This window comes from Enhydra lutris, unplaced genomic scaffold (genome assembly GCF_002288905.1).
Source record: "Enhydra lutris kenyoni isolate GAN:26980312 unplaced genomic scaffold, ASM228890v2 scaffoldscaffold60, whole genome shotgun sequence".
Lineage (NCBI taxonomy): Eukaryota > Metazoa > Chordata > Mammalia > Carnivora > Mustelidae > Enhydra > Enhydra lutris.
This window is the reverse complement of record NW_019154144.1, coordinates 4691637-4717332: the sequence shown is the minus strand read 5'-3', so window position 1 is coordinate 4717332 and position 25696 is coordinate 4691637. Positions and strand designations below refer to the sequence as shown.

The 25696-nt window shown below is 36.8% G+C and overlaps 1 protein-coding gene across 1 annotated transcript in view; it reads left to right on the top strand.

The window, feature by feature from the left end:
• LOC111158543 (NEDD4 binding protein 2 like 2) overlaps window positions 1–25051 on the top strand; it is a 79569-nt gene extending 54518 nt beyond the window's left edge. Inside the window, exons 7-9 of the mRNA XM_022520638.1 lie at window positions 17264–19017; window positions 21554–21639; window positions 22782–25051. Of these exons, the coding sequence (XP_022376346.1) occupies window positions 17264–19017; window positions 21554–21639; window positions 22782–22805 (1864 nt within the window). The 3' untranslated portion in view covers window positions 22806–25051. The remainder of the gene's footprint in view (window positions 1–17263; window positions 19018–21553; window positions 21640–22781) is intronic.
• The last annotated feature ends 645 nt before the right edge of the window (window positions 25052–25696 follow it).

Here is a 25696-nt window from a genome sequence, read left to right as displayed (position 1 = left end):
CCTTTCCATCTGTTTTTAATTTACTTCAGGAACTCTTTTTCATTCCTTCTTGTGTGGGTAAAAAAGTATGACCCTAATCTTATTTGAGAAGAAGAATAATTATATTATGCCACTTTCAAAACCAACCAAACAAAATAAAAACAAAAAGGAACAAAGGAAGGTAGGAACAAAGGAAGTAAAACAAATCACACATTTTCAATGAAATGTTTTTATGGTTGGCCTGTGAATATAATAATGTCTTTTTATATCATGGTATCAATTTTGCTTTAAAATAAAAAAACAGCCATTTAGAAAATAGTCATTTTGGGGGTGCCTGGGTGGCTCAGTGGGTTAAAGCCTCTGCCTTCGGCTCAGGTCATGGTCTCAGGGTCCTGGGATCGAGCCCCGCATCAGGCTCTCTGCTCAGCGGGCAGCCTGCTTCCCCCTCTCTTTCTGCCTGCCTCTCTGCCTACTTGTGATCTCTCTCTCTGTCAAATAAATAAATAAGATCTTAAAAAAAAAAAAAGAAAATAGTCATTTTGTAAGTTGAAAATTCCCTGCATTTTAAGTATTCTCAATAATTGTTATATTCTGTTTCTAAAGTTTCAATTTTATAGTTAAAGTCTGTTTTACATTATGGAAATTTAAATAATTTATTATGAGGTTATCTATGTAAAAATGATCGAACATAGTTTAATAGTGTTTCACATACTTTAAAATAGTATTACATTTTCTAGCTATTTTTAGTAACTACTGTCTTAGATCATGATCATCAAAAGTAACATTAAGAAAAAATTACTAAGAATGGAAAACCTTTGGCTAGATGTTTTTAAATGATATGTATGAAGTTAAATGCAACTGCAGCATTTCAGATTGATTTAACTTAGACCAGGACTTACACAGCTTCTAGTAGTGAGCCTGACAGTTTCAATCCCATCTTGTAAATGTGTTATGTAAATGCTAAGGGATGTTAATAAGAAAAGCTGTAGCATAAAATTACTAGATTATAAATTAAGTTTTAAAAAGTAATATAAACAAAATAAAAATAAATAAACAATAATCATGCACTACCATTACCCACTTCTGCTCTACCCCCATTAAGAGTAAGCGAGGGTACTTGGCATGTTCCTGTCTTTAACCATGTTGTCAGTGTAGATACCAGATGTGTCTGGAATTTAGTGATGGGCAGCCTACAAAAATGTATTTTATTATTATGCACTAATTAGTCTTGCTAATAAGTACTTATAAGCATAAGTTTTACTAAAATTTTAATAAGAATATAGATTGTCTGTTAAAATAAGCTGAAGAGAAATAATCTAGTCATCAAATGCCAATTTTGTTCTTCCTTTGACTTTGTTCTTTCAAAAACAAGGTGGCACCTCTTCACATCAGAAGTGTATGAACTTGACTTAATTTTCTAGTATCTTGATGGATTTGCTTTGCTCATTCCACGCTCTCACAGACTTATGAGATACACACATGTGTGAAAATGCTAGTTGTGAAAGTCTCTATATATGTGTATATAGTCATGTGAAACTTGAAACTTGATTTTGCTCATAAGCATTAGTGCTGGGCTGTAAATGATCTAGAAAACCTAAAATAATGGCTGGTGTTTCCAACATCAATGTTTAGGTTTATCACCTTAGTGAAATAATTAGAAAAAAATCCATGGAAGTTGAAAAAGTAATCAAATCTAAGAATATACTGATATAAGCATAAAAATCTGAATACATGTTTGTTTGCCAAACAAACCAGCAGTATAGAGAACCAAATAACAAAATTCAACACAAAGGGTAATATTGTTAAATGCAATTAGTGTAAGAGAAATTTAAATTTTGTATCCAAAACAAAATGAAACCTCTAACTGCTCTTTAAAGGACAGATAAAATAACATGAAAATTTATGTAAACTATGTTTAGTTTTATAATCTCTCCTTCTGTTCTCTGGGACTCAGGGTAGAAGAGGTCTTTTTTTTCATCTACCTACTGAGAGGGAAACTATATGAAATATGATTTAAAGAGTCCAATTATAGGCAATCTATTTGTAATCACACTAGACATATAAAGTCCACTATAACACAGTTCATCATATATGTTCAGATATACCAAAGATCAATGCATTTTTTTGTCATCTAACTTTAATGGCAATCTGATATAACAACTAAACCCACTGTGAGTATGAGTTCACTTATTCAACCTAAATTACTGCTCATCACCCATTATGAATCAAGCATTGTCTATATTCTAGGATATTGGAGAGTATTGTTTGGTTAAGTTTTGTATGACGTTCATTGACATTTTAGTGCAATATTTAAGAAATTAAAAAAGATAAAAGTAAGCCAACAGTATCTATTCATAGCCAGCCATAAATATTGTTGTAGGTCTCTATATACATACTCTTTTCCCCAGAAGACACAAGCAACAGAGCAAATGAGGGTTTAAATTATATCTATTTGCATTGGCATATATACACACACATTTAAGTTTTGAACTTTGAAGTTACACACACATATTTAAGTTTTGAACTTTGAAGTTATACTATGAAGTTGATTACACAAAACAAAGTATGGTCCAAATTTGGTTTTAGCTCCAGAGGCTGCACTAAGGGTCACCATCTGCATTGAGATATAAAGTTCCAGAGACTGGGCTAGATTTTTTTAAGATTTGTTTATTGGGACTCCTGGATACCTCAGTGGGTTTAGTGTCTGCCTTTGGCTCAGGTCATGATCCCAAGGTACTGGGATCAAGTCCTACATTGGGCTCCTTTCTCAGGGGGGGATCCTGCTTCCTCTCCCTCTACCTGTTTCTCCCCCTGCTTAGGCTCGCTCTTGTTCTCTCTCTGATGAATACATAAATAAAATCTTTTAAAAAAATAAAGATTTATTTATTGCAGAGGGGAGGGAGGGGCAGAGGGAGAGGGACAAGGTGGAACCAGATTCCCTGTTGAGCACAGAGCCCAATGCGGGGCTCAATCTCATGACACTTAAATCATGACATGAGCTGAAATTAGGAGTTGGAAGCTTAACCAACTGAGCCACCCAGGGATCCCCTGAGTGATGTGTATTTACAGAAGAAATTGAATAATGGTCAAGGACGAAAGCAAAGGAAAAAACAGGAAAATTGGTCTTGAGTATGAGTTGAGGTATGAATTAAAGCCGTTAAACCAGATGAACCAGAAACCAGATGAACCAGAAACAGGGCATCAACCTTTTTTGGCTAGCAGACCACTTTCAGAATTCAATGAAAGCTCATAGTCCCTCTTCCTATAAAACTTGCACATGTACATATTTACACTTTACTCCAATTTCAGGGAATTTACAGATCCTCTGAAGTCTTGGATACCTGTAAATGAATATTGGCATAAGTTTGGGGTGTAGAGAATGCAAAATGGATTAGGGGAAGTGATTTGGGTTGGAGTGTGAACAAGCCTGAGGCTTCTTCATAAAATGAGAGAAGGCTGACGGCCTCAAAAGTGGTAGGCTTCACATGTTCCACAGACTTTTCTTTCTTTTTCTTATCTTTTCTTTCTTTTTAAATCAGAGAGAGAGAGAGAGAGAGAGAGAGAGAGAGAGCACAAGCAAGGGGAGTGGTGGGCAGAGGGAGAAGCAGGCTCTCCCCTCAGCAAGGAGCCAGATGCAGGACTTAATCCCAGGACCTTAGGATCATGACCTGGGCCGAAGGCAGCCACTTAACCTGCTGAGCCAGCCAGGCATCCCAAGACTTTTATATTCATTCATACCTTAATAAAGCTGGTGGGGCGGGGGAGGGAGGAGTTTGTCACTGCTACAGTTAGGTAGTAGAAATCTGGGTAACGGGTTTTTGGCTACACTCTTAGATCAATTTTTTCCACTTTTATCTGTTTATTTGGATTCTATTTAAAATATTAATAGATGGGTTCTACTCCTTGTTAATATATTCATGTATCTCTTTAAGACATTGCTTTTAATTATTTGGAGTACATACCCAGAAGTGGAATTGTTGGACCATATGGTATTTTGATTTTTTAATTTTTTGAGGAATGGCCATGCTATTTTTCATAGAGATTGCACCATTTTATATTCCCACCAACAATAATGAATAGGGGTTCTAATTTCTCCACATCCCCGCCAACACTTGTTTCTTTCTCTCTTTTTTTAAAATTAATGATCATCCTAATGGCTGTGAGGTAGTATCTCATTGTAGTTTGATTTGCATTTCCCCAATAATTAATGATATTGATAATATTCTCATTTATTTACTGGCTGTTTGTATATCTTCTGTGGAGAAATGTCTTTGCAAGTCCTTTTTTACATTTTTGAATCAAGTTTGTTTTGTTTTTGAGTTTTAGAAGTTCTTTTTTTTTTTTTTTAAGATTTTATTTATTTATTTGACAGACAGAGATCACAAATAGGCAGAGAGGCAGGCAGAGAGAGAGGAAGGGAAGCAGGCTCCCTGGTGAGCAGAGAGCCCAATGCGGGGCTCGATCCCAGGACCCTGGGATCATGACCCGAGCCGAAGGCAGAGGCTTTAACCCACTGAGCCACCCAGGCGCCCCGAGTTTTAGAAGTTCTTTATATGTTCTGTACATTAATCCCTTATCAGATATATGATTTGTAAATATTTTCTACTCTTCTACTCTTCTAAGTCTGTTCGTATAGTCTTTTGATGCATAAAATGTTTTAATTTTCACCAAGTCCAATTTTTCTAATTTTACTTTTGTTGCCTATATCTCTGATGCCATATCCAAGAAATCATTGCCAAATCCAATGTTGTGAAGTTTTTTCCCAATTTTATTATAAGACTTAAATAGTTTTGGATTTTACATTTAAGTATTTGATCCATTTTGAGTTAATTTTAGATATAGTGTTCAATAAGGGTCGAAGTTCATTCTTTTGCATGTAGATGTCATTTTCTCAGTATTTGTTGAAAAGACTGTCCTCTCTCCATCAATCTTAGCACTCTTATCAAAAATCATTTGACCATATACATGAGGATTTGTTTCTGGGCTCTCTATTCTGTTCTTTTGGTCTGTATGTCTCCCTTCATGCCTGTACCACACTGTTTTGATTCTTGTAGCTTTATTCTTTTTTTCCCCCAAAATTGTTTTGGCTACTTAGGATCCCTTAGAGATTCCAAATGAATTTGAGGATAGGTTTTTATATTTCTATTAAAAAGTCATTGGGATTTAGAGAAGGATTTCAGTAAATCCATCAGACACTGTGGGTAGTATTGACATCTGAATAATATTGTTTCAATTCATAAACATGGGATGTTTCCATTTATGTCTTCTTAAATTTTTTTCAATAATGCCTTTTGGTTTTCACTGTACAAGTCTTTTGCTTCTTTGGTTAGTTCCTAAATATATTATTCTCTTTGATGCTATTGTAAATGGAATTGTTTTTGTAATTTCCTTTTCAAATGTTTCATTGTTACTCTATAGAAATGCAGCTGATTTTTGTGTATTGAGTTTATATCCTGCTATTTTGCTGAATACATTTATTAGCACTAACAATTTTTTGTATAATCTTTACAATTTCTGCATATAAGATTATATGATCAGCCAACAGATAATTTTACTCCCTTCTTTCCAGTTTGGATGCCTTTTATTTCTTGCTTAATTGCTCAGGCTAGAACCTGCAATACTGTGTTGAATAGAAGTGGTTATTCTTTCTAACTACTAGGTAATTACTGTTTCTAATCTTAGAGGAAAAACTTCCAGTCTTTCAACATTGAGTATGATGTTCATGTGAGTTTTCGTATATGGCTTTTATTATGTTAAGGTAGTGTCCTTCTATTTCCATTTAGTGGTTTGTTTGTTTTTTTTAATCATGAAAGAATGTCAGATTTCGTCAAATGCTTTTTACACATCAATTGAGATGGTCAGTTGAATTTTTTTTTCCTCATGGTATATGACACTGATCAGTTTTCATGTGGTGGACCATCCTTGCATTCCATCAATCATTCCTACTTGGTCATGGCTTCTAATTCTTTTATTTACTTATTTTATTTATTAAAAAATGATTTTCTTCTTAAGTAATCTCTTCTCCCAACTAAGCCAGCCAGGCACCTCTATAATATGCTGTTTTAATATGCTGTTGTGTTTAGTCAGGTTTTTGCTTTCATGTTCATATGACATATTGATCTGCAGTTTTCTTTCTTTGTGTCTTTGGCTTTTGTGTCAGGATAATCCTGGTATCATAGATTAATTACAGTGTTTTCTCCTCTTCAATTTTTGGGGAACATTTTGGGAAGGGACTGGTGTTTTAAAATTTTTTAATAAAATTTATCATTGAAGCCATCATGTCCAGGGCTTTTCTTTGTCCAGAGATTTTGGATTATTGATTCAATCTCCTTACTATCTGTAGTTCTACTCAGACTTTCTATTTCTTAGTGATTCAGTCTTCGTAGGTTTTGTGTTTCTAGGAATGTTTCCATTTCATCTAGGTTAACCAATCTGTTGGCATACAATTATTCATAGTACTCTCTTATTATTCTTTTTATTTCTTTTTAAAAAGATTTTATTTATTTATTTGACAGAGAGAGAGATCACAAGTAGGCAGAGAGGCAGGCAGAGAGAGAGGGGGAAGCAGGCTCCCCGCTGAGCTAAAAGCCCAATGCGGGGCTCGATCCCAGGACCCTGAGATCAGGACCTGAGCCGAAGGCAGAGGCTTAACCACTGAGCCACCCAGGCGCCCCTATTCTTTTTATTTCTATAGAATTGGTTGTAATGTCCCCATTTTCATTTCTGATTTATAATTCCAGTCCTCTTTTTTCTTAGTCCCTCTAGCTAACAATTTGCCAATTTTGTTAATCTTTTTGAAGAACTTGCGACTTCATTAATTTTTTCTATTGTTTCTTTAGTCTCTATTTCACTTGTCTGTATTCTGATCTTTATTGTTTCCTTCCTCCTGCTAGTTTTGGATTTAGTTTGTTTTTCTAGTTCCTTAAGTTTTAAAGTTAAGTTGTTGATTTGGAATCTTTGGGATTTTTTTAAATGTGTTAATAACTTTAAATTTCCCCCTTCTCTCTGCTTTCCCTGTGTGCCATACATTTTAGTGTGTTGTGATATTGTTTTCATTCATCCAATGTACTTTCTAATTTCCCTTGTGATTTTTCTTGATTTACTAGTTACTTAAGAGTATGTTGTTTAATTTCTATAAATTTGTGAGTTTTCCATTTTTACTTCTTTTATTGATTTCTAACTTTATCCCATTGTGGTAGGAGAAGATAATTTGTATGTTATCTATCTGTTAAATTCTATTGAGACTTAATTTATGGCATAATTTATAATTTGTTCTGGAAAATGTCCCATGTGTGCTTGAGAAGAATGTTTGTGCTATTGTTGTTAGAATCAGTGTTCTGTATATGTCTGTTAGATCCAGTTGATTTAATATGTTAAATCCTCTATTTTCTTACTTATCTTTTGTCTGGTTGTTCTACCCATTACTGAAAGTGGGATATTGAAGTCTCCAAAATTATTGTACAACTGTTCATTTCTCCCTTCAGTGTTGTCAATTTTTGCTTCATATACTTTGATGGTCAGATAGTATGTGCATGTTTATAATTATTATATATTCTTGTTATCTTGAACCTTTTATTAATATATAATGTTATTTTTCTCTTGTAATCTTTTTTGATTTAAAGTGTGTTTTGTCTGATATTAGCATAGGCACCCTTTCTCTCTTTTGGTTACTATTTGTGTGGAATATTTTTCATCTTTTCATTTTTACTCTTTGTATCTTTGGAGCTAACATGAGTTTTTTTGTAGATAGCATGTAGTTGAATCATATGTTTTTTTTCCATTCTATCAATCTCTATCTTTAACTGGAAAGTTCAACGGATTTACATTTAAAATAACTTCTGATAAGGAGGGACTTCTGTCATTTTGCTATTTGTTTTCTGTATGCCTTATATCTTTTTGTCCATCTTTTTCTGCATTACTGCCTTCTTTTGTGTTGATTTTTTGCACTGAAATGTTTATGTTCCTTTCTCGTTTCTATAGATATTTCTTTGTGGTTATTATGTGGATTTTAACCTCAAAAGTTATAACACTCTAATTTCAGTTTATGCCAGTGTAGCTTCAATAATACACAAGAACTCTCCTCCTTTATATTTGTATCCCTAATCCTTTTTAGTTGTTGATGTATCAAAATTACATCTTTATACATTGTGTGCCCCAAGACATAAAGTAACAATGCTTTTAAATGCATTAGTCTCATGTAGAAAACAAAAACAAAGCATAGTTACTTTTAAACAAATAATTATTTTTTAATGTATTAGTCTCTTAAATTATATAGAAAACAAAAAGCTGAGTTACATACCATTGTTATTACAATAATACTAGATTTTATAACTGCCCGTGTATTTACCTTTGTTGAGATCTTTATTTCTCCATTTGGCCTCACGTTATTATCTAGTGTCCTTTCATTTCACTTTGTAGAACTCCCTTGAGCATTTCTTACTAGACAACTATACTGATAACAGACTCCTCAGCTTTTGTTTATCTGGGAATGCCTTATTTCTCCCTCACTTTTGAGGGATAATTTATCCTATATAGAATTCTAGGTCAACAACACCTCAACAATTTTTTTTTAATTAGCACTTTGAATATACCATCCCTCTTCCTCTTGGTCTGTTAAGTTTCTTTTCTTTTCTTTTCTTTTTTTTTAAGATTTTTATTTATTTGTTTGACAGAGATCACAAGTAGGCAGAGAGGCAGGCGGGGTGGGGGGAAGCAGGCTTCCTGCTGAGCAGAGAGCTCGAAGCGAGGCTCAATCCCAGGACCCTGAGACCTGAGATCAGGACCTGAGCCAAAGGCAGAGGCTTAAGCCACTGAGCCACCCAGGTACCCAGTCTGTTAAGTTTCTGATGAGAAATCTGCTTATATTCTTATTGAGGATCCCTGTATGTGCCAAGTTGCTTCTCTGTTGTCCTCTTCAAGATTCTCTTTTTGTTTTTGGCTTTTGAAAGTTTGACTCTGTGGCTTTTTGTTATTCTCTTTGAGTTTGTCTTACTTGGAGTTTATCAAGCTTCTTGGATGTTTATATTCATGTTTTTCATCAAAGTTGGGAAGTTTTCTGCCATTATTTCTTCAGATATTCTCTTTGCCTCCCCCTCCTTTTGTGGGACATCCACACTATGAATATTTATCCAGCTAATGGTATCCAACAAGTACCTTAGGCTCTGCCACTTTTCTCCAATCTTTTTTCTTTCTGTTTCTCAGACTTGATAATTTCCATTGTCCTATCCTCAAGTCTGCTTATTCTGTCTTCTGCCTACTCAAATCTGCCTTTGAATCCCTTTAGTGGAAATTTCTTTACAGTTTTTGTACTTTTTGGCTCAGAATTTTTTTCAGGTTTTTTTTTTTTAATCTATTTATATTTCTATTTTGTTCATACAACGTTTTCTTGGTATTCTCCACATCTTTAGTTCTTTGATCATTTTTTTTTAAAGATTTTATTTATTTATTTGACAGAGATCACAAGTAGACAGAGAGGCAGGCAGAGAGAGAGAGAGAGAGAGGGAAGCAGGCTCCCTGCTGAGCAGAGAGCCTGATGCGGGACTCGATCCCAGGACCCTGAGATCATGACCTGAGCCGAAGGCAGCGGCTTAACCCACTGAGCCACCCAGGCGCCCCTCTTTGATCATTTTTAAAGTAGTTTTAAAGTTTGTCTAGTTGATCTGCCAATCATATTTTTTCAGGGATAATTTCTGTATATTTTTTTCTTTGAAATTGGCCATACCTTTCTGTTTCTTTGTATGTCTTATGATCTTTTGCTTGAAAACTGGGCATTTGAATAAAATAATGTGGAACTCTGAAAATCAGATTTTCCACCTTCACCACGGTTTGCTGAGTTTTTTGGTGTGCGTGTTTTGTTTGTTTGGTTTGTTTTGCTTTGTTTTTGTTTTTGTTTTAGTGTTGTTGTAGGTTGTCTCTGTGCTATGGATCAACCTATGATGTAAACTGTAAACTTATGGTCCTCTCAAGCCTTTTTTTTCTTTTTTAAAAATTTTTTAAAATTTATTCATTTGAAAGAGAGAGCAAGAGCACAAGCACGTGGGGAGGATCAGAGGGAAAAGGAGAAGCAGACTCTACATTGAGCAGGGAACTTGACTTGGGTCTCCATCTCAGGATCCCGGGATCATGACCTGAGCTAAAGGCAGATGTTTAACCAACAGAGCCCTGCAGGAGCCCTCTCAATTCTTTTCTGAGCCTGTGCCTTTCCCTAGATATGTGCAGTCATTTCCTAATTTTCCCCATGTATGAAGTTGCTTTTGAATGTCCTAGTCTTTAATGTCTGGCTCCCAAAAAGAGAGAAAAAGAAAAATGAAAGTGGGGGATAAATGGTGTTAGCCCTTTAAATCTACTGGAAGGCACTTCTGCTAGAGAAATGGCTTGCTACAATGGGGCAGGGGAGTTGTGCAAAACAATGTCTACCTTCTTCTTTGCACTTTAGTGCTTAGAAGCAGCAATCAATGATCAGAGCACAGATTCCTATCATTGGAGAAAAGATCTTTTTTGCTCACTCTGGCTTCTACAAACTATGCAAGCTGTTTCAGGAACACATGCACAGCTGCCTGTCATGGGACTTTTTGTCCACCTTCACCCATTTTGTCTGTCTTCCACCTTATCCCTCTGCTAAACACCAATACGTTCCCCATATCTATGAGCTCTTTTTAGATTTCACATACGAGTGAGATTTTACAGTATTTATCTTTCTCTGTCTGAGTTATTTCACTTAGTATAATACCCTTAAGGTCTATCCATGGTGTCACAAATGGCAAGATTTTCTTCTTCTTCTTCTTCTTTTTTTTTTTTAAGATTTCATTGATTTATTTGGCAGACAGAGATCACAAGCAGGCAGAGAGGCAGGCAGAGAGACAGAGGAGGAAGCAGGCTCCCCACCAAGCAGAGATCCAACACAGGGCTCGATCTCAGGACCCTGGGATCACGACCCAAGCTGAAGGCAGGTCCTGAAGGCAGGACCCTGGGATCATGACCTGAGCCAAAGGCAGAGGCTTTAACCCACTGAGCCACCCAGGCACCCCTGTGCTTAATTTTTTAATGTAGTGCTCCATATGATCATTATATTGAGCATTAATAATTGTGCTATTTATAACTTTTATATCCTTTATTTTTGTCTGCTTGTTCTATCAAGTACTAAGAAAAATATTTTAATCTCTGATGAAGATTGTGGGTTTTTCAGTTTGTCTGTATTTGGACACTTGAAAAATCTTACTCTACTTCTGATAATGTGCCATTATATTGAATAAATCACATTTTGAGGACTTTCCAGCTCTTCTATCTCAACTGTTCTTTTTTGTATAAATCATACTAGCCATTGTCACATCCTAATCTTGAATAGTATCCTGAGTGTCTTAGTGACTATATAAGATTATTTTGTTGTTGATATGTGGTTAAAAAAAGCTGCCATTTACAAAATATTCCCCAGGTGCCAGAGGTTGTGCTAAGTGTTTTATTTACAATAAAAGTCATTTTATCTGAGATAATTGGGACAAGCAGGTGGTTTGTTCATTGAAAAAGTTGATTAAGCGAGGAATCATTAAGAAATGATACATATTTTAAACTTTTTATTTGAATGTAAAATGCATGCTTACATATACATCCATTCACTAATATTTTTGTATGATTCTCTTTAGTGTATGATTCTGGTTATTTTTTTTTTATATACATAAGCCATACCTGTAATGCATTGCCAAGAATTTTTTGTTTCTATTGATGTCAGTTGGAGGGAGAACCCAAAGAAATCTTCAAAGCAATATGAGTGCAGAATTACAGGATTTTACGATTTTGAACCAAACTTCATTGTCATCCTGCCCATACTTCATTTGATAACAACTGTTTAATGCCTCATCTTAATCGATTCAGTTACTTCAATTTAATTTTTTATAGAAACTTTCTTGTATTCCTATTCCACTCATTGATGTAATGTTTACATAGTGTTTAATCAGACCACATAGTTATAGTAACAATTATGATTAGTGTAAACAGACTTGGGAAAAACTCGTCTGTCTCTTTGTAAATAAATACATAGCCCTAAACAATGGGAGCAGAAAGATGTGGTTGTACTAGGAAGCAGCCAGTAGGCTGGGAACATTTTTGTACCATTGGCATCAGTCATTATATTGTACAGAGGCAATGGAGAGAAGTATTAAATCTGTTGTGTCAGTTAACTATAGGTCATTAAGGACCATCTATATTACTAACCTTTACAACTCTGTAAGGAGGTAATGTTATTCCCATTTTAGAAGGGAAATCTGATTTGCCCAAGATCTCACTACTAGCTTTTTATTGAACCAGGACCAAGGTCTACACCTGGATTTGTTCAACTGCAGTCATTCCAGAAAGCTGTTAGACCTCTCTTTTACAATCTGTGTGTGTTTTAATTGAATTTTACTTCATGTATTGCTCATGCTTCATGAATTAGTATATAGACCTCTCCAATTGAAAATACTGGTTTTAGGGGTGCCTGGGTGGTTCAGTTGGTTAAACGTTTGCCTTTGGCTCAGGTCATGATCCTGGAGTCCTGAGATCGAGCCCCTAATCAGGCTTCCTGCTCAGTGGGGAGTCTGCTTCTCCCTCTCCCTCTACGCCTCCCATGCTTGTGCTCTCTCTCTGTCTCTCTCTTGCTCTCTCTCTCTCAAATGAACAAAATCTTAAAAAAAGAAAAAAGGTTAATACTGGTTTCAGCCCCTTACTTTAGGCACTTACCATACCTTTTTTTTGCCCCCAGTAGTTAGTTTTGGCTTTATCTGGATGTTCTCTCACTTCTATCTTTAAGTTACAGCTCACTTGGTCAGGTTAGCTTGCCTCTGAGCAAACACTCTTTCTATTCTTTTTTTTTTTTTTAAGATTTTATTTATTTATTTGACAGAGATCACAAGTAGGCAGAGAGGCAGGCAGAGAGAGAGAGAGAGAGGAGGAAGCAGGCTCCCCACCGAGCAGAGAGCCCGATGCGAGGCTCCGTCCCAGGACCCCGGGACCATGACCTGAGCTGAAGGCAGAGGCTTTAACCCACTGAGCCACCCGGTGCCCCACACTCTTTCTATTCTTAAGAGGTACACTCATTCCTACCCAGGAGCTTGGATTCTCAGCCACCATCTAGAAAACAAAATATTATTAATCAGAGATGTGTTACTATTTGTTCATTTCCTACTCACTCCTTTCTTTTCTGAAGCTACAGCCTGTGCCTCCAACTCTCCTGATTTCTTCTCCATGACCAACTTCTTTGTAGTGATGTTTCTTTTCTTTTAATGGTGCCATTCATCCCTAAATGAATCAGCACAAATGAGATCAAGCTTAATGAGCCTTGGCACAGGTTTGATGAGCCTCCCACACTTTATAAATATATCTACTGATTAGCCACCTCCCATACATACACATTGTAATGGAAGTTATCACCAACACCATCCCTGCTCTTCTCTCCCAAGTGCTTCACAAGTCAGTTACTGGTTTGTGTTTTCTTTCCAGAAGGCCTGGTCCAAGTGCTGTATCAGGTATGGTAGCTATAGAGAGCTTCATGGTACAGAACTAGTACAAGGTGCAGGCACACTTCCCTGTGCAGTCAGTCTTCTGATTTTCATTCTTCTTGGCATTGTGTTGTATTTTCAATTGAAATTCCAATCCTTAGTGTCTCCTTTGACCTTTTAACAAACTACCTTAATAAATTCCCTGATCTCCCAGACTTTGATAGTTTATTTTTTAAGACACCTCATTCTTTCATGACCCATATTAACTTCTCTGCAGGCATCATGAATTTTCATTATTAGCAGGTTTCTACTACCCTTTCTCTAAGTAGCTATCAGGTTGTAATCCATTCAAAAAAACAAAAGAACCCTTGAGGAATATTGGCAAAGCCCTCATCTTCTCCCCTTTCTAACCTCTGCTATAAGGACAGATTAGTGTATTGGTTCAAACTCTGAACTGAACTTTGAGGCAACTGATTTGGCAACTCTGTCTCTAAACCCATACCTTTCATTGGCTTCTTTCTATGTCTCAGTAAATGGCCACTTCATCCCCTCAATTGTTCAGGCCCAAATCCTTTTACTCATACTTGATCTTTTTCTTATACTCCATATCTAATTTATTTTCAAGTCTTGCTTGTTTTTCTTTTACAATACATCCAGAAGGTGATCATTTCTCACTACTTCCACCCTGTGACAAATGAATAAATTCCAGAGGAAGACCCTTATGCCCATTTGCCAATCCAAATTTTAGGCCATCTACCTATTGCTCATAGAGAGCCTTGACAGAGAGGCTGATTAGGGAGATGGATTCTGCTCTGCACCACCTCTTCTCACTTTCTGCTATTGTTTAGTGTTTGCTTTGATTCAGAAAGAAAGAGGACAACAGAAAGCTCTCAAGTCACTACTAGGTGATAGTAGAAGTCAAGGCCCAACTGCTCTTTCCATGGGAAGGACTTAGCTCTTACTGGCTGAATATCTCTGTGTTTATGTATATGTGACAATTTGAAGATGAAAGGGAGGCGAGAAGAAAGTGAGAGACGGGAAGTATTTTTATAAAATTCTCTTTTTAAATTAAGAAACTGTTTTGCAGGATGGTTAAAGAGTATGAACTCTTAGAGACAGCCAGCTTTGGTCTGAATCCATGTGACATTGGGCAAATTCTTTTTTCCTTTTCCAGTTCTATTGAGAAGTAATTGGCATCTATCACCATATACATTTAAGGTGGATCACATGATGATTTAATTTATTTGTGTTGTTAAATGGTTATAATAGGTTCTGTTAACATTTATCATGTCATGTAGATGCAATTTTTAAAAATAAAGAAAATCCTCTTTGTGATGAGAACTCTTGGGATCTCTTGTCTTCACAACTTCTCTGTATACCACACAGCAGTGTTAATAATAGTCATCATGTGGAACATCCCTAGGATTTATTTACCTTATAACTGGAAGTTTGTGCCTTTTGACCACCTTCTTCTAATTCCTCCTCTACCAAGCCCCCACATCAGGTAACCACAGCTCTGATTTCCTTTTCTATGAGTTTGGTTTTTGTTTTGTGTTGTTTTTAAGATTCCACATGTAAGTGAGGTCATACAGTATTTGTCTTTTTCTCTCACTTATTTCACTTGTCATAATGCCTTCAAGGTCCATCCGTGTTGTTGCAAATGATAGGAATTCCTTGTTTTTAATGGCCAAATAATATTCCGTTGTATACATATACCACTGCTTCTTTATCTCTTTGTCTCTCAAAGGACCCTGGTTTTTTCTATCTTGGCTATTGTAAATAATGCTGCTATGAACATGGGAGTGCAGATAACTTTTTGAGTTAGTGTTTCTGTATCTTTTGGGTATATTCTCAGTATTCTCACAGTGGAATTACTGGATCATATTGTAGTTCTGTCTTTAATTTTTTGAGGAACCTCCATAATGTTTTCCACAGTGGCTGTAGCTAGGCTAATTCTTTAATTTCTCTTTTCTCAGTTGCCTTTCTGAGATGGGGATAAGACTAGCATTTGCCTTACTGCATATCATTGTTGTGAAGATTAGGTGAGTTAGTACGTATAAAGCAACTAGTCTTAATACATAGGAAATGTGCAATGAATAGTTTTTTTTTTTTAAGTCAGTTTTCAAAGTCACATTGTGGACATTAGAATTCCTGATAGCATAGGGAGTTATAATCCGTTTTGTGTTAAACCATACATATCTAGTAACCCCATTTCCACTGATTAGGGGTCTCTTTCCTTGTGCTGTGGAGATCTGTTTCAAGCTATACATTAAGCGATTTCATCTCCACGGAATCACCAGTCCTGGCACGGGTTTTAAGTCCTCAGTATATTACCATTTACTGTAGTAAATAAGGCAACAACAAGCTCTACCTATCCCTTTCCTCCTTTCCCTGTAATGGGATGGTTCATGTTTGGGCAAAGAGAGTGCAGTTTGTTTTTAGAGTAACATTCTAGTCTGTAGTGTGAGTCTCATTAACTTACTGCACCTTAGGCTTCCGCTAAAGCTTTCACTGGAATCAGCTAGACCTGACTATGAGAAGTTACTGCCAAAGATGGCATTCTTTACTTGACATCCTTTTTACAGAAGTCCCATCACGACTGCTTCTGAGTAATTTAGCATTTCCCTAATGTTCTTTCTACACTAACATCCAGGAATGTGTAAACAAGGACAGCAGCAATTAGGGGACAAAGAACAAGGTGTTCAGGGCTCCTGTGTATTGAAAATTGTCTGACAGCATGGGATGGAATAAAGCAGGCCAGGGACCAGGGGTAGATTTGACAAGTTCCTTTGTCTCACACCCAGCCAATCAACTGAATTTTTTCTTCATTATCTCTTTTGGCTTCCATGTTTGTTTGCTTGTTTAATTGTTTATTTGTTTTTCTGTTCTCTTTCCTAGATTTTTTTTTCCTCAGCTGTGTCTGCTGTCCTTCCCCCCACTGCATTTTACTATGTCTCCATCTGTACCTTATAGAAGATAACCTGACCTTTATATTCTATATTAGAAAATGTTCTCTATCCTCTTTTTTCTGTTAGGATCAAAAGATTACCTTCAATTAAGGACAACTATGAACTTTTAGTGTGCTCAGTGGGAACACTATTGTTCTTTTAGATGGCATAATTTTTTACTGTGGAATGGTCTCTGGCATTACAGGATGGTAAACATCCCTGGCCTCAGTACCAAGTGCCAGTGACACATTTCCAGTCATTGTGACCACCAAAAATGCCTTCACACATTTACAAACACCGCACAAAGTAGTGGTGGAACCTCTCCTTTGGAACCACTGCCAGGTAGGCAATTAGAAACATATCACAAATGCCGGACTTTGCTGCTTGTCATCAAATGTTCTTTGCAATTTGATGGAGCAATTTAATTGCCACACTTTTCATGTCTAGTGAAAACCTAGCTATTAAAGCTACTACAGTTGTCTCATTCTGTGACTATGCCAGCTACACTTTTCAAAATTCAAGATTTAGGAAAACCAAGATGTTTGTTGGGAGGCTATTTACATAATATTTTGCATGTATAAATAATATTTTCCTAAGAAAAATATTGGGTTTTCATAAAGTTATTGGTTTATGAAACAAGTATGTGAAAATGACTTGTAACTTTCTTGAAGTGTACTCATTTTTAACTGAGAGAATTAAAGTTTCCCTCTTTTTCAAAGTAATTTAAAATTACACTATGAAGTACACAATGCTTTAGAATCTCTTGTACTAATGATTTGTAACTTTGCACAATAAGAGTCTGTTTTAGTTTGCTAGTGTTATACAAATAATTAAGTTATAAATGTTCTTAATTCTTTTATATTTCAGAGAAAGAGATTTGAAGAAAACTGGGCACAGGCTCAGCAAAACCAAACAGAAGAGAAGCAGAAAAAGAAATAAAAAGCAGAACAATCATAGTAAAATCATGGAGGAAAACTCACTTGAAACCGTAAGTTACCATATGGTAGGAGATCAGGACCCATCTCAGAGTGAAGAGGAAGACATCGAAGACACCAAAAGAGAATCAGTGTGCACTTTCACTGGTGCACTGGGAAATAAACGAGGAGAATTAGTGAACAGCCACAAAGATGAAGTATGGAAAAGCATAAATCCTGAAGATAGTTTTCGAAATGTTGTATCTGCAGTTGAGCTGGACAATACATTAAAAAATGATCTCCCTAGAGAAAACAATGATTTGTTTCTAAATGTGTCACTGATGCCAAATGAAAACTCTGTGACTTGCCTGACAATGACTCAGAATCTTTCCTGCGTAAAAAGTGATGACTGCTCTGGCACAAAGGTAGGAAAGCATCCTGGAAATAGGCATCCCACGGCATCAGACACCCAGAGCGGATCTGCTGACATCCCCAGCTCATTTATGCAAAAGAGAGAGAAGGTAGATAAAAGACTCCAAAATGAAACAATCCTATGCCATCAGTATGCATCCAGAACCTCAGATAAAGGTTTAAGAATGGAACAAGGAGTAAGTGCAACTAAAAGCAGTTTTTGGGCTCTTTTTCCAAACAATCTATCTGATGAAGAATTACAGCCAGGCTCTGAGAGACAATCCTGTTTGGGGAGCTGGCCTGAGGGACCTCATAAGTTTATATGTGAACAAAGACCAAAGAAAGATAGATGGCAAAAATTGGCCTCTCCAGACAGCAGGGGACAATTGATTACATTGATCTCCACTTCCGAAGAAACTTCAGTACCAGGAAGCAGTCCAGAAACACTGGTAGAGGAGAAGCTTTTGATAGAAAATGAAGATTTGTCACCTTCAACTGAGAATACAGATTCAATCATAGCAACAGAAACAAGTATCTTTAGAAGCTGCTTGCCTAACCTGGATATCCCAAAGAGTGACTTACACTCAACAAAGAATAAGAAAAGGAGAGAGAAACGGCTTTTCAATTTGGCACCAAACTTTAACTTACTGACACAGAGCTATATCGATGTAAAAGAAAGAGGTGAATGTGGCTTGTTAACAGAAAGCCATGGACTAAAAATTATTTTGGAAGAAGAAAAAGACAGAATTTCAGAAATACGTAATGAAGAGGAGACCACACAAAAACTCACGACCTTTAATCATCACCCATCATGGTTTTACTTTGATATTATCGAAGATCCTCCTCTAAATGTTGGTAGACGATCTTATTCTCATTACCTGCCATTTAATAGATACTCTGTATATTTTTACAAAAACCCTATTCCTTCTCTTGTGCTACAATATACATCTAGCTTTCGGATGGTATCCTTTACAAGCAAGAAATCATTTTTGACTTCCAAATCTCAAACAAGAGTAGATAACCAACCACGTGACATGGGGTTTGTTTCTTCAGGAGTTTTAAGTAGCCAGCCTGATCCTTTGTACTCTTTTAGGGTCACTTCTGATCTTCACTTTTTAAATGAAAGTTTTGATGAGAAGCTGGAGACATGGGAAGAACCTAAGCCATTACAGTTCTTGCAAACTGAAGATAACCAAGATTTTACAAACCCTGGCGTTGAGTTCCTTGAGCTGCAATTATCACAAGGGTTTGCCTTTCAACTAGTAAAGCTTTTTGGATCGCCTGGAGTTCCAATGGGTAAACTATGTTTATTCACTCCAAACAAAAATTCTAGTTTAACATATAGGAGTAGTTTTTTGAAGTGTTTCCACCTTGTGTTAGTGACTTCGTGCAGTTAATTGATCTTGTGATGCTTTTCAGTAATGGAAGTAGAGGACCCGTGGCAAATGGTGCACGGTCTTCAGAGTCACGCCTCCACCTTGAGGACTGGCAGTCTTAAATGTCTTTGAACACTTAGAATCCTTGGACTCTCCATATAAATAGACACTGACAAGAACAAAGGATGAGGCAGGCAAACAGTAATTATGTAACAAGTAGAGACGAGTTACCCAGTTAGCCCCCATTTTTTAAAAAAAATCTTTCTATTTTATACATTTCCCTTATTTGGCACATGACCCTTTTCTTTCTCATTCACAGTATGACTTGTAGATACGAGCATAGTAAAGAGGGAAGAAGAGTGAAGATTAAATGATGAAAAATATCTGAAATAAGTTTAAGTTTTACAACTATCTGAGAAGAATATTAAAAAGAAGATTAAGAAGGAGTCTGACAGGTTGACTTGAAAGGTTCCTTCTTGCTATTGTTGTTTTTGGAAATGAAAAACCCACCTGTGATTAAAACATATGAGAATGTTTTTGTAACATGCTCAGTAAAATTCTAAATAAATTTCTTCTAAATACTAAACATATTTAAGATGCTACATATCTTACACAGGAAATGGAGCACATATCCCCATTTTTTGCTTATCTGTAAATCAGTGGCAGTGGCAGTGATCTCCTCGAGTAGAATGTGTCCCCTTCCTTGGGGACAGAACTGTAAGAGCCAGGAAGTCAAAGCTCTAATCTCCATACTTCTCCTGTAGCTTCCTGATATTCTTTCTTTTCTACACCAGCTGGGCCCCTGGGCCCTGCTCTTGTCTCACAGCTTATCTTGCAGAGGTTTTTACTTTGCTCCTAAATTTCTGCTGTTCTGCACCGAATTGGTCCTCAGAACCCAGACCCGAGATAGGCTAAATCTCAGGGCGAGAGATCACAATTACCAACGGGCTCTCGCATTTCTAGCATTATGTTGATCATTTTTGTAAACTTTGCCTAGAATCACATCTTAAACAGTTTGCTGCAATTTGCTATCTTTCTAGATGCACTGAAGAAATAACCCAATTTTAAAAAATCGAACTGCATTTGCTATAGGGAATTTTAAATGATAAGTGAAGTTATTTTAGGCCAGTGGTCTTAGTCCTAGGTGCATATGTTAAAATTATATGCAAAATTTTTTGTGTCATTCTGGACCATTTTTCTGAGACATTTCATAGATTTTATCAGCTTCTGGGACAGGGGCGAAGGGGTGGCAGCTCATGGCTCGAACAGATTAACGAGCACGGCCTTAGATCAGCATCAGAAAGCATGAAGGCACTGGTGTGAAAAGATTTTAAACTTCCTCCTCCCTTGAATGCACAATAACATCATAATCAGCAATAATGATCAGGCATCCATTAATTAAGCTTTGGAAAGCTTTCTAGAGGAAATAGACCTCATTCATCAAATAGCTTACTTTCTAAATGGGTAGACAAGACTAACACCAAACAAAATTATTGTACATAGAAATTATAAATGACAAGCTTATGAATATTTTATGAGCGAGGTTAGCAGTGCTTAAGGGATGGTTGAAAAGAATATGTGGTTATGGCTTTGGGGGATGGCTTCAATGTGGGAGTGAATTATAAGCAGTGCTTATACAAATGTGGCTGAAAAGAAAGACATGGGGAAAAAATTTCATGTTTAGATATGGCAAGTGCTTATAAAAGGAGAGGAGAAAACTGTAAGTGGAAACTGTGTGCTGATTTGTTTGGCCAGGTTGGATAAGTGAAGCTCTGATGTATCTGTGGCCAATGGCCTTGTAAAGGAGGCAGGGAACTGAAACGAATCCTAGTATTAGGACGCATTATATGGTAAAGACACATATAGGCCTGAAGAAATGAAACTACCTATGTTGCCAGGGATATGTGAGGATAGGTAAACATTTTGTGTGGTTTGGTAAGGCTGATATGTGCATATCAGTGTTTGGACTTATTTGTGACCATCCCAATTGTCTGTGAGGGTTTTCCCCCAAGACACGCTTATGTGGAAGGACCAGTTTGCACAAAGACTAAACTGGCTACCGTTGCACTGTTTATACGTATCACAGTAAAAGAGGAAATAGAGGAAATCCTATGTGCTGTGACAGTAACACCTAAAGCTATTACATATATAATATGTGTGTTATTATATAATATGTATGTATTATTGAGATATATATATATATTTATACTTAATGAGAATATGAGCTATGATACATGTCATTTTACATGTATACATATGCATTTTCATTGAGTCAGGATAGTTTACCAGTAAAGCCCTGAGACAGACTAACTCCTGCTTTAGCTGTCAGTGAAGTGTCTTCCAAATCAGGCTTTTACCATTATGTCAGTCTATATATCATGTTTGCATATCTTCACCTTTAGGGTCAATATCTGCATGACATTAGAGATGACATTTGTTCCCTTTTATTTCCACAGAATCTTTGTTGCCTGATGACTGTGTGGTTTCCCTTGACTGGAAGACACTGAAGATGATCTATTTACAATGGAAGACATCAGTTGAGGTATATTTTTATGGCTTTCAAAGAAGACCTTCTCTAACTGATTTCCTTAAAACACACCCACACACACCACACACACGCCCACACACACATACACACACACACACCCCACACAATTGGAAAAATCTGATCCCTGAATGTGATATGAAGTCTACATTCCTTATATTAAATTAGAGAAGGACTGTATGTGGATGGATGGATAGTACATGCTCTTTCACTTCGTCCCTAAGAGAGAGTTGTGTTTAATTCTCCAATTCTGCTATAGTGAGGCTAGTATAAGGACCTACTGTGGATGACTGAGATGCCCAGTTTGGGAGAGCCCTTTCTTCCTTACATCTTTCCCCGTGTCCAGCCCACAGTTTTATCCTGTTATGATAGAGTAACAGCGACACATTAGATGCATATTTACTTGACTTGGAAGCACCTCATTATTGGTATTTTCTGTTGGTCCATAGTGAGAGACATGACTGTTCATTTTCCAGGTAGGTGGAGGAAGACTAGTGGGGAAGTTTAGAAAGGTAATAGAAATTCTGGAAAAGGCAGTGCACTGTATAATGTAGTGGGAAGAGAGTTGGCATTAGTTAATAGTGATTTAAATGTTCCCAGAGGCAGGGCGCCTCTGCTCAGTGGGGAGCCTGCTTCCCCTTCTCTCTCTGCCTGCCTCTCTGCCTACTTGGGATCTCTGTCTGTCAAATAAATAAATAAAATCTTTAAAAAAAAAATGTTCCCAGAGGCAATGCTAGGGGTACATTATGAGGTAAGTGGTAAAAACAAGATTTAGTGAAACATAAAATTATATAGTTCAGGCTAGTAGGTGTTTCTTAACTGTTCATCTAAGTAAGCACAGCTGTGGCAAAGATTTCTTTTTGTGCCCAGTAAAACCAAATACATTTTTCTAAACTTCTTATTTCTTTTCATTCCACATCGAGAACTTATTGTTGCCCAAACACACACACATACACACACACACACACTCTCTCTCTCTCTTATACAATCCCAATATTTTAAATGTTTAAATGGACATTTGTGGTTATTAGGTTTCTTTTGCCATTTTGAGAATGTTCCTACATAAGTAAAATGATACAAACTTAACCCCAATACCAAATATTAATCACCACTATATGTATTTTAATTATAATTTCTAGAAAAGACAAAAGAAGATTGGTTAAAAATGAGAATTTCCAGAACTGTAAGTACAGCTTATCCCAGAGACCTCTGTATGATCAGAAGGAAGTGGATGTTGACATTATTTGGTTGTAATAGCTCTATGTACCACAATTGAAGAGTAAATATAAAAAATGTAGTCTGTTACCATAGCAACCCTGTGTGCCATTGCACATGTGATTTTCCATTTCCTTTAAATGCAGATCTTTTTGTGAAATACAACAAAGCTTAGATTGTTGTTACCAAATTTATTTTCCAACTTTATTGGTTAGAACATATTTTAGAGTACTCTGTCAACACAGTTTATGAGGGATTACCACCCTTGCCCCTCTGCCCCAGATTGTTGTGTGATGAGAGCTGGGTATTAGGAATATAGGTTATATTTAAATATTAAAATTTCTTTAGGAAAGGAGATAAAACATGTAGACAGACTCACGTTATATTTTAAACTTGACATCGAGCTGACTTTAAAATAAACACTTTGCACTTTTTTCAAATGCCTAAATTATGAAATAAACACAGCTGCTATGATTTTAGTGTATATGTGTCTGCATTTGATAAGAATTGAATGCACTCTGCATTTACCATATGTTTTCTCTCTTCCTTTTAATCTTATTTCTAAGAGTTTTCTGGGTTTCCATTTCTCAGCTAGAAATATACATATACCCAGTAAAAATGTTTTTGTTTCTTTTAAAACTGGTTCTGCTGCAAGAAGGAGAAGGACTAAAGGTTTGGGAAAAGAGCCTGAGATTTGGACGGACCCTTAGAAAATGTGGGATAAATGTAGTCTGAGAAGGGATAAGAGGCCCTGAGCAATTCCAGAGAAAGCAGGTGAAGGAATTCATTTATTCGTTCAACAAATATTTCTTGAGTTGCCTCGGTTCAGACACTGTTCTATACCTGGAGGCTTTAGCCATGAAAATAGTCCTGCCCTCATGGAGTTTATGTTGGGGCTGAAGTTAGGAAGGGAGTGTTTTCCCTCCCCCCTCCATGAGGTGGCCCCACAGGGACACCACTCCGGGATGCACGCAGCCAGCATGGACAGATTTGGCTGTGGCCATTTCGGGAGTCTTTTCCATCTGCCAAATTTGGATGTTTTGTATCAAGGACACTTTCTAGATAATACTTTTGATTTTTATATTCATATTCCACATTCGTGCTAGACTGCCTTCTGGTCTTCTCCTACAAAGCAGTCACCCCTAATTATTAGTCTTTTCTTGTGTGTGGGGGGGTTCTTTATCAGCACTGGGGCTATGTACAGGATTTTTTATAATTACAATGAGAACATGCCTCCCTGTTTTGTGTCTGGCATAATGTGCTGATTAGTGGGCCTCAAGGGGTAGATAGAAATGCATAGAGGGAAATAGCAGGAGTATGTGGTTGGCTCTAGGACCCTCAAGTCCCTGCCTATTTCAAAATCCTCTTCCTGTGGTCACCAGGGTGTTTTCTTAGGGAAGGAGGTGGGGCAGAGGGCTATTAGGAGGATGGGTCCCCAGCCTGAAGCTCCTGCTGGCTGGCTGTCTGACCTTAAACAAGACACCCTCTCGGAGCCTCAATTTCTTCACCTGTAAGAAAATAGATTTATAATAGCAACCTGTCCTGGAATATTACATGAGGATTAGCAAAACAACTTGTGCAAAGTACTTAACATAGTGCCTGAAAAATAATAGGCTCTTAGAAGGGTTAATTCCCTTTCTCTAAATACCTCCTTGAGTTAAAGCATTGTCTGTGAAATGTCCCAGGCATTTCAAAGATCAGAACAGAACAGAAATTGTGTTATGGAGGAGACTCACACATTGACTCCATAAACTTGGTTTATGAGTTGCATGAGTTAGTGTATTTAGCTGGATCCTCAGGGAATGGGACAGAGAACACGTTTGGATTTGGAGACAGGAGGTGGGGCAGTGTGAGGGAGACTGACCCTTGGGATGAGGCAGGACCAGGCAGGATGTGGGGACTGTGGGGACAGAGTAAAGACCTAGATGCCAGGGGAGTGGCATAAATAGGGAAATAGCCTGATAAACTGACAGCAGATCCCATGTAGGTCACTGTTTTCTCTGGACTTGTTTGGCGTGTGTTTTGTTTATAGTTGAATTCTTCAGTCTTCCTGGTGCTGTTGAAGATCCTACCCACCAAGAAAGAGCGCTCAGTGCCCACCCAAAGGATTATTTTCAGCGATATACTCGTGGGATACCAAAATTGGCTTGGATAATCTGTCCAACTGTTCTTGATTAGTTATCTGAAAAATAAAAAACTCAACAAAAGAGGTAACAACTTGAACATTTTATTATCTAAATTTGAAAATGTTTGCCCTACTTTAATTTGTTTTATGGAAGAAAATAAGACACAGAAAACTTTAGTAGTTTATTTTAAAAAATCGCATCGGGATGGAAGGGTAGGTCTTATATCTAAGTATGGGTCTGTGATTCCATTTCTAAAATTCCAAAATCCAAAAAGCTCTGAATCAAAAGTTGTTTTTGTTTTGTTTTGTTTCTTAAATGTTTGGTAGCAAAACTCGACGCTTTAACAGGTTAGTTTTACTCCTTATTTCTCCTACCTAGTGCGACCATTCATACATTTCATTGCAGCAATATTTAATTACCAGTGTTTAATTACCATGGGCTTCCCAGCCCCCATTCAGAATATAAGGTTATATATACACATACACATGTCCTGTATACAGACAAATGAACAAGCACACACTTTCTGAATTCTGAAACAAATCTGAGCTCAAGGATATTGGTTAGGGATTGTGGGACTTGTGCCATACGAGGGGTAACTATCTTTTAAAACTGTTTTAGTTTAAAAACTGTTCAGTTTAGTTTAGTTTAACAAACTTCAAATATGAAAATTCATATTTGAAAAATAGAAACAAGGAGTGATTACTCACTGTCCA